The sequence below is a fragment of the Propithecus coquereli genome, unplaced genomic scaffold, assembly GCF_000956105.1.
Source record: "Propithecus coquereli isolate 6110/MARCELLA unplaced genomic scaffold, Pcoq_1.0 Scaffold14, whole genome shotgun sequence".
Taxonomy (NCBI): domain Eukaryota; kingdom Metazoa; phylum Chordata; class Mammalia; order Primates; family Indriidae; genus Propithecus; species Propithecus coquereli.
In genome coordinates, this window is record NW_012138302.1 from 6,111,694 (window position 1) to 6,119,962 (window position 8,269).

The following is an 8,269-nucleotide window of genomic DNA, read 5'->3' on the forward strand; positions in this document are numbered from 1 at the left end:
GGAAGCTCTACGCTCCTTCCCACATGCTTTGCCTATGCATCTTTTCGACTGTATCCTTTGCAATATCCTCTATAATAAATTGGTAAATATAAGTGTTTCTGTGAACTGCTCTAGGAAATTATTCAAATCCAAGGAGTGGGTTATGGGAACCCCAATTTAGTTTTTCAGTCAGAAGCACAGGTAAAACAACCTGGAGCTTGTGACTGGCAGGGGAAGAGGGGGGCAGTCTTGCTGGGCTGAGCCCTACATCTGTGGGATCTGACGCTATCTCCAGGTAGATGGTGTCGGAATTGAATTGGAGGACATCTAGGTGATGTCCGCTACAGGACTGACTGCTTGCTTGATGTGTTTGGGGAAAAACCCCTACATATCTGGTGTCAGAAGCATGTTCTGAGGGTAAAGGAGAAACAGTGTTTTTTTTTTTTTCCTACTCATACAATAGCTCACTCAGGAAAGACATGGGCCCATTTTTTAAGTGGCACAAAGCCTGCATTGCGGGCTATTTTGGCTGACGTGGCCTGGCCTTTTGGCTCTTCCCAGCTCTGTAAACCAGCAGAACCATGAGGTGCAAACACGTTCCATTCTGGCAGGATCACCATTGCAATCTCTGCATCATTTTCTGTAGGAATCTGTAATAGATACTACCGGTGCCCCATACTTCCACACAGCTGCTCTCTGATTTTAGCTGCGGCTATGGTGGACAATCCTCACGCACAAGGATGGCTGCCCACCTGAAGCACCTAGCGTACCTCTTAGCTTTTTGCAGCATGGAGTGCGGGGGCAGTTAATGTTCCAAGGGTAAGCCTTCAACCAAAGGCTCTTGAAGTCATTAGCTCAATACCCAGCCTCAAAGGGAAAATCCTGAGGTGCATTCTATACCTCAGGCAGCTTGCAGGCAGGATTGTGCCTCAGTTGCTCGCAACAGTAGCAGTTCAACAAAGCACAATTTACTGGCTTTCCCTCCTCTGTTCCGCTCTTTCCATTCACTCATTCCAGCTTCTTAGCATCACTTCTGTAATAAACTACCTGAATCCAAATCCTTGTCTCAAGTCCTGCTTTTGGGGAAATGTAAATTAAGGCAGGATCTGAAAATACTTTAGCTCATGGCATTTATTTACTCAACATTTACTGAGTGATTACAATGGATCAGGCAGTGTATTAGATGTTGCAAATACAATGGTGAATAAGAGATCAAGTCTAATGGGGTACACAGATTAATAGGCAATAATCAGACAGTGTAGTGAATATTATAACAGATTAAACATGGGTGCTACTAATTGTGAAGTATGGTCAGGTTTAGGATCCCTGAATTGCCCCTTGCCAAAATTACATTTGCTACATTTTAAGAGAGAGAGTGAAGGACAGAGGACAAGGCCAGGCAAAAGCATCCCTAGCTTAGATTTAGTGCTCAACTCCTAGGCTTTGGTTTGGGGTTGGGGTAAACCCATGTGTCATGCCCCAGTCCTCCCTTTGTCTGGGCCACACTCATTTGGCCTTGCTAGAGGCTTCTAGGGAAAGGAGCTCCATGCTGTTCTTACTGTATAAAACCAGCAGTGCTTCATAAAAGCCCAACTACTCCCTCTGCCCCTCAAAATCCCAATAGAGAACACGCATTCTACCTGCAAAGCCAGAACTCTATCCTTCATGACACAAAAACTCTACTCCTTTCTACTGTGCAGTTAGAACCTTGACCATGCTCTTCCATAATCCTCCTTAGTGCTATATTAAAGGGGGAAACCTGAGTTTGATAGCAGTTAGAATGTGAAACTCATATGACTTTTCCCCCATTTTTCTTTTTTTTTCCTGTCTTATTCCTAAATCTTTTGTTTGAGACTTTAGTACACTTGTATGTCTAATGAGAAAACTGTTCTGAGGCTTTCTTACCTAAAACTCATTGTTCTGGGGCTACTCTGCCAAATTGTTCCTGGACCTGGGTAAGTAGTTTCTTCCCATCAGTGGGAAACTTGGGTCCTGAATCCAACCAGTCAATGGTTGGGCCTCTGATGTTCCCAGAGTTCCAGCCAGCCTTTCTGCAAGGTTATAACAAGGTTAAACGTGGGGCTAAATGCTATGCAATTTTTACCACCTCATATCAAATAAACATTTTGGTGATAAGCTAGTCTTCACCCAATGCTGAGAACTGATGCTATTAAGAACTTACATGTACTCAAATAGCTTCCTAAATTTTTTCTGTCTCAGCATGTAGCATACTGTTTACTTACTTATCTCTTCAACTAGATTATAATCTCATTAGAGACAAATATAATGCCTTATTTACCATTATATCTCCAGGGTCTAGTATTGTGGGTATTTAATGAATATTAGTTGACTAAATAAAGGCCTATATCAGATAAGACTCAACTGCTCAGAAAACTCAACCCAAACAAGAAAAAAAAAAAAAATCCAGCACATTATTAGTTTATGTAACTGCAAAGTCCAAGGTTCAAGTCATGTTACAGGGGGCTCATCTTTTCCAAATTTTTGGTCTCTTCTCTGCTGTGTTTGACTTCACTCTCACAAAGGCTTTCTTCAGATAGAGTTGCCTGGTTATAGCAAATACAATTTCCAATTCTGGTTGGGTCTGATTGTCTTAGCTTAATTCATGTGTCTATCCCCAAACCAGTCACAGAAGCCAGGGGAATGTGCTGCTCTGCTTGGCCAGGCCTAGGTCAACAGCTCACCCTTTAAATGGGAGATGGGGAGGTGTGAGTTCCACAGAAGTACAGCGGATTGAGACCTCTGTGTGTGTGTGTGTAGGGGGTGGTGTGGGGGAACATGGATGCTAGTTGGCTAAAGCAATTCTACTTTCACTCCCATTGCTGAGTTCCGTTTATTTCCCTGAGGTTGGACCCATGTCGGGCAGGGATGCCAGGTCACACTGGACTTGGTCTGTGACTGCCAGCTCTTCTCCAGAGGTGGGGGCCACCCCTTCTGCTTGGAGTGTTCCCAAGAGTCTGAATACCCGGCCTACAGCTTGGTCCTGCTTGGCCTCTTCCTGCTCTAAATATTTCCAGTGAGCTGCACAGTGCATACAATGTCCTTTCAGACACTTTGGCAACTAGTGAGTCATGTATACAAAGAACTATTCAAAGCAAAATGTGGTCAGTTCTCTAACAGAGTAGTGAAAAGATGTTTGGAGAGCAGAGATAAAGGCATACAACATCTGGCAGGGAGTATGAGAGCAGACAACCGATTCAGGGATTATCAAGAACTCAGGACAAGCTTAAGTATAGGATGAATAATGATAATAACAGTGATAATAACAACAGCTAATACGTATAGTACTTACCATGAGTAAGTTCTAAGAACTTTTTATGAATTAAGTCTATAAATCTTCACAATACCTTTTCAAGTAGGTACAGTTATTTCCCCCATTTTAAAGATGAGGTTAAGTAACTTGTTCAAGGTCACATAGTAAGGAAGTGGCAAAACACCACTGGGTTCAAGTCATGGAAGGTCTTAAAGGCCAGGTACAGTGGTAGCCTAGACTTATAGTTCTTTGATAGCTGTTTCATCTTTCCCGATGGACTCAAACATTCTGAGTGCAAGACAATGTCTAGTTCACCTTTGTACTTTTCAGAACATCTAGGTAGGCTCTACACTTAGGTAGAAGTTAAATATACGTCCTCTCCTAATAGACTATCTTTTCTCCCAGTAAACAAGTATTTAAAAGTGTGTTACTGAGGGTACAGTGGTATGAGCCTGTAGTCCCAGCTACTCTGGAGGCTGAGGCAGGAGGATTAGGATTGCTTCAGTCCAGGAGTTCTCCGCTGCAGTGTGCGATGACAGGGCCTGTGCATAGCCACTGCACTCCAGCCTGGGTGACACAAGACCTTATCTCTAAAAAAAAATAAATAAAAGCAGTGTGTTACTGGAATGAGCACTGTTACACAAATACACTAAGCCTTTCACAGAGGTTACAGTAGTAGACAGGAAGTTACAGATCTGACTAATGGAGGCTTTCACCTCTGACTCAGTGTGTGACTCTGGGCAAGTGACCTTAAAGCTCCAAGCTACAATTTTCCAATGGTAAATGAGAGGAAAATAGGTATCCAACATACTCCACAAGGACACATTGAGAATATAACAATAACAATAAGTAAATACACATATTAAATTCTTGCAATATTTAAGAGGAAATGTACTACAAGAAACCAAAATATTTTTCTTAATTTTCCATAACTTCAGCAATCAGCAAATATGCATTAGAAGCCAAAGAGTCTAGATACTATGGGATTACAACAGAATAAGTCATGATCTCTGCTAGTCTCTATTTTGTAGGATATTGTGGGCAGTGGTTTCAGCAATAAACACAGAGATTATTTAACAGAACATCAAAATAGCGAAGAACGTTAGAGCTTACCTGGATATAGATACATATAAAATGATCCAAAAGGGGCAAGTAATGGACTCATGAAGATTATTATTAATAATCTTCATAGATTATTAATAATCTATTATAATTAATACAAAAGCAACCGTCCTCAAAAGTGTGAACCTGAGTGTGAACCTCACTAGAAGAGTTTACCATTTGTGCCAACTGCGGCCAGTCACTTAGCTTCTCTGAGCCAATTTCCTTCTCTCCAAAATGGAATAATAACCTACTTCAAAGTGTTATTGTGATGGTTAAGATCATGAGTGTAAAACTTTAATCCAGTGCCTGGCTAAGCACCATAAGTCAACTATTACTGTTGTTACCTCTGCAAGAAAAGTCTTTTTGGCTGTTTTTCTGTAAAAAAAAAAACACAACACCATTGTTTCTCTCTTCAGGCCCCATTCACGAGGTCGAAGCAGTAAAGAAGGTGCTTTAAACTGCTCGGAATGCGCGCTGCAGGAACACGAACCCACTCATCCTTGGCGGCAAAGCCCATCTTCCATTTCCTTCTCTTCCTTTTCGGGAAAGCCAAGCTCCCCCCACGCATTTGGTTATCTTATTTTCTTGCCTCGCCAGGTTGCCGGCCTCTCTCTGGCTTCTCGCCGCGACCTTTCGGTTGTGCAGGCCCCGCGGCGGCGAGGCGGCCAGGGCTGGCGTCCGGGTCCCTCCACGCTCCATTCTTCTCCTCAGCTCCAACCGGCCGCAGCCGCCTTTTGAAGCCGGGGCTCCCGCCGGGATTGACGCACTGGGGGAGGAGCGGTTTCTCGGTGCGCGCCTCTAAGGAGCATTACGGCAGGGCTCGTTCCCGGCTCCGGCCGCCAGCCCCAGCTTCCCAGGTCCGGAGCCGGGACTGGCGGAGGCCGCGAGCGAGGAGGCACGCGCCCGCCGATCCGCGCCCAGCCCGCCGCCGCCGCCGCCTCCGCCGCCTCAGCAGCCATGGCCGAGCGCCGCGCCTTCGCCCAGAAGATCAGCAGGTAAATCTCGGGCGTGGGGCGCGCCGCCGCAGCCAGACGGAGAGCCAGAGAGTCCTCCCGGGCCGGGCCTAGGAGGCGGGTGGGTGTGGCGAGGCGGGCGCCGGGATCCTGCGGCCTGGCCCGCGGCTGGGCTGAGGGGCGGCGGGGGTTCGCGGTTGCTGCGGGCGCCGCGGGGGCCTCGCGCCGCCCTCCAACCCCGGCCTCCAGCCCCCGCCGGCGGCTGAGTCTCCGCCGGGAGCGCAGGGGGCCGCGGACGCCAGGGCGCCCGCCTCTGCCGACTCCTCGGTGGCCCGGGCCTGGAGTTTCGCGGCGGTTTATGGAAGGGCGGGTGGGGGACCTCGTCGGCCGGTTCCCAAATTCTTTGTGTCCCCAGCCCCGGGCTGGCTGGGGGCTGCCGCGGCGTTTCGCCCCCTTCCTTCTCTCCGCCCACCCTCTGTTTGCCCCCGGGAGAGTGCGGGGTCCGCCCTCCTCTCCACCCCAACAAAAGGAGCGACGCGCGGTGGGCTCCGGGCGGGTGAGAGGCCGCCCCTCCTTCACGCCTCACCCTTCCTGAGAAATCTGACAGGAACCGTCTTTGCACGGTGGGGCCTAGTTCAAAGTGGGCTTGTGCACCCAGGATTTAAAACGATGGCCAAAATGAAAAGTTGAGAGCTATGGTCTGCACCTTCTGTGTGCAGCTGCCGAATCCTTGACGAATTGTAGGCTGAAGCTTAATCTTAGCTGATCTTAGTGAATTTAACTGTGCGTCTGTGTTTCTCGCAGCACCAGAGGAAGATGGATGATAGTGTTCTTTATACATTGGCCCTTTCACTCATATTTTAGGCGTCTGGAAGTAAGCAAGTGATCAAGGTTGAGGTTTCCGAGCCTTTTACCTACTTGTGGTGGTTGGTTGCCACCTTTCTCCCTCCGTCCTTCCAGATAAAAATTGAATTACAGTGGAGGATTCTAATGTTTGTAGAATTTCGTTATGCGATATATTTATGTATAAGACAGTAGACATTTTTGGTTTAATAAAACCATATTTCTGTGAATTATGATGTCCTGAGAAAGGAAACATACAAATGAATTACTTTTTTTTGACAGTTGCATTTCTGTGGCTCTGAATCTTTTTAGTTTGCTGACCTTTCTTAAAGATTTGTGGACTTCACTTTAAAAAGGTCCTTTCTTAACTGTCGACTTCCATAGTGTCACTCTCTTTTATCAAGGAGACTAACATCTCCTTGATGAAAGCGTTGTGCTTTTTTTCTTGGTAGCTTTAAAACACTTACTGCATTTTCTCCTTCAGAGACAAAATAGCAAGTGCTTAAGAGAATAGACTCTACTGTCACTCTGATATGGGTTCAAATTGTGACTATTGTTTTCTAACTTGGAACATTGTGGCCAAGTTGTTGGGCCTCGTTTTATTTAGTTTCCTCATCTGGAAAATAGGGATAATAATAGTACCCAGCCTATAGGGTTGTCGTGGAGGTTAAATGGCATAATTTGTGTAATACGCTTAGTATAGTGCATGGCCTATACTAGCTGTCATTGAACCCTTGTAATAGTTTGTGGATTTGTGATAGGAAATTATTTTTTTTGGTAAAATAACTGGGTCTTAGTCTGATGGCAGTAATATTCTAAAAATTGATGTGTTAAGTGACATGCATTCTTAGTATTAATTTCTCTTTAATGGACCCAAAAATTTATCTCTGAAGTCATTGTGCTGATCAAATAAGTACACATTAGAGACTTAGCTAAGAAATGTATACACAGTTCTCTATTAATGGAGTTTGCCATCAGATGGGGCAGGACATACCACTAGAAAAAAAGATAATCAGTTGTGCTCAACAACATAAAATACAAACAAGGATAGCCTTGTAAAGTTATAAAATTAAGTAAGGCAGTGGGAATGAAGAGACATGCACTGATTCGAGAGACACTTAGGAGATAGACATGGTAGTGATAGGTGATTGACTGGGCATGGAAGGGGAGGAAGACTGAGGAGTCTAGCATGACATCCAGGTTTCTAACTTGGGCAACCAGGTAGATGATGGTGGCTATCATTGTGGTAAGGGAGTACAGGAGGAGGAAGGGGTTTGAGAGTGGGAGATGAAGGGGGATGGAGATGATGATTCAGTTTTGGACATGTTGATTTTGAGGTGCTCATGAATCATTCAGAAAGAAATCTCTACTAGGTTTTTGGTGTAGGTTTTTTTTTTTTTTTTTTTTTTTTGAGACAGAGTCTTGCTCTGGTGTAGGTTTTAAGATGCAGAAGAGGGATTGGGCTGGAGATCTATTATAAATTTGAGAGTCATCCACAAGTAGATTGTGTTTGATGCCAGGGGAGTTGATGAGATTGTCCAGAAAAAATGTGCAGACTTAAGTTGGAGAGAAAGCCATGGACAGAACTGCTGTAAGTAATGAATTATTATCTGTTTATTGTGAATGAAAGGTACTTTCCTCCTTGTTAGCAAATATGATTGAATAGTACTTCTGAATAAATTCTTGTTCTGCTTCTTGTTTTTCTACTAGAGGAAGTATAACATATATTCTGGAGGCAGACTTCCTGGGTTTGATATCCCAGCACTGCCCTCATTGAATAAACTTGGGCAAATTACTTGACCCCATTTCTGCCTTATTTTCCCTGCCTATAACATGAGGATAATATTAGGACTTACCTCATAGGGTTGTTGTGAGGATTAAATAAAGGGATACTTCTGAAGTTCTTAGAACAGTGCTTTGTGTGTTATAGTGCCTAGTATCAACTATTTTTTTTTTTTTAATAGGGACAAGGTCTCACTCTGTTGCCCAGGCTGGAGTGCAGTGGTATCATCATAGCTCACTGCAGACTCAAATTCCTGGGCTCAATTGGTTCTCCCACTTCAGCCTCCGAAGTAGCTAGGATTATAGGCATGCCCCACCACACCAGGCTAGATTTTTA

The 8,269-nt window shown here is 44.8% G+C and overlaps 1 protein-coding gene across 1 annotated transcript in view; it reads left to right on the forward strand.

Moving 5' to 3' along the window:
• Positions 1 to 5,284: 5,284 nt before the first annotated feature.
• Positions 5,285 to 8,269, forward strand: part of DOCK7 (dedicator of cytokinesis 7) — a 229,483-nt gene continuing 226,498 nt past the window's right edge. The window contains exon 1 of the mRNA XM_012639329.1: positions 5,285 to 5,349. Coding sequence (XP_012494783.1) covers positions 5,312 to 5,349 — 38 coding nt within the window. The 5' untranslated portion in view covers positions 5,285 to 5,311. The remainder of the gene's footprint in view (positions 5,350 to 8,269) is intronic.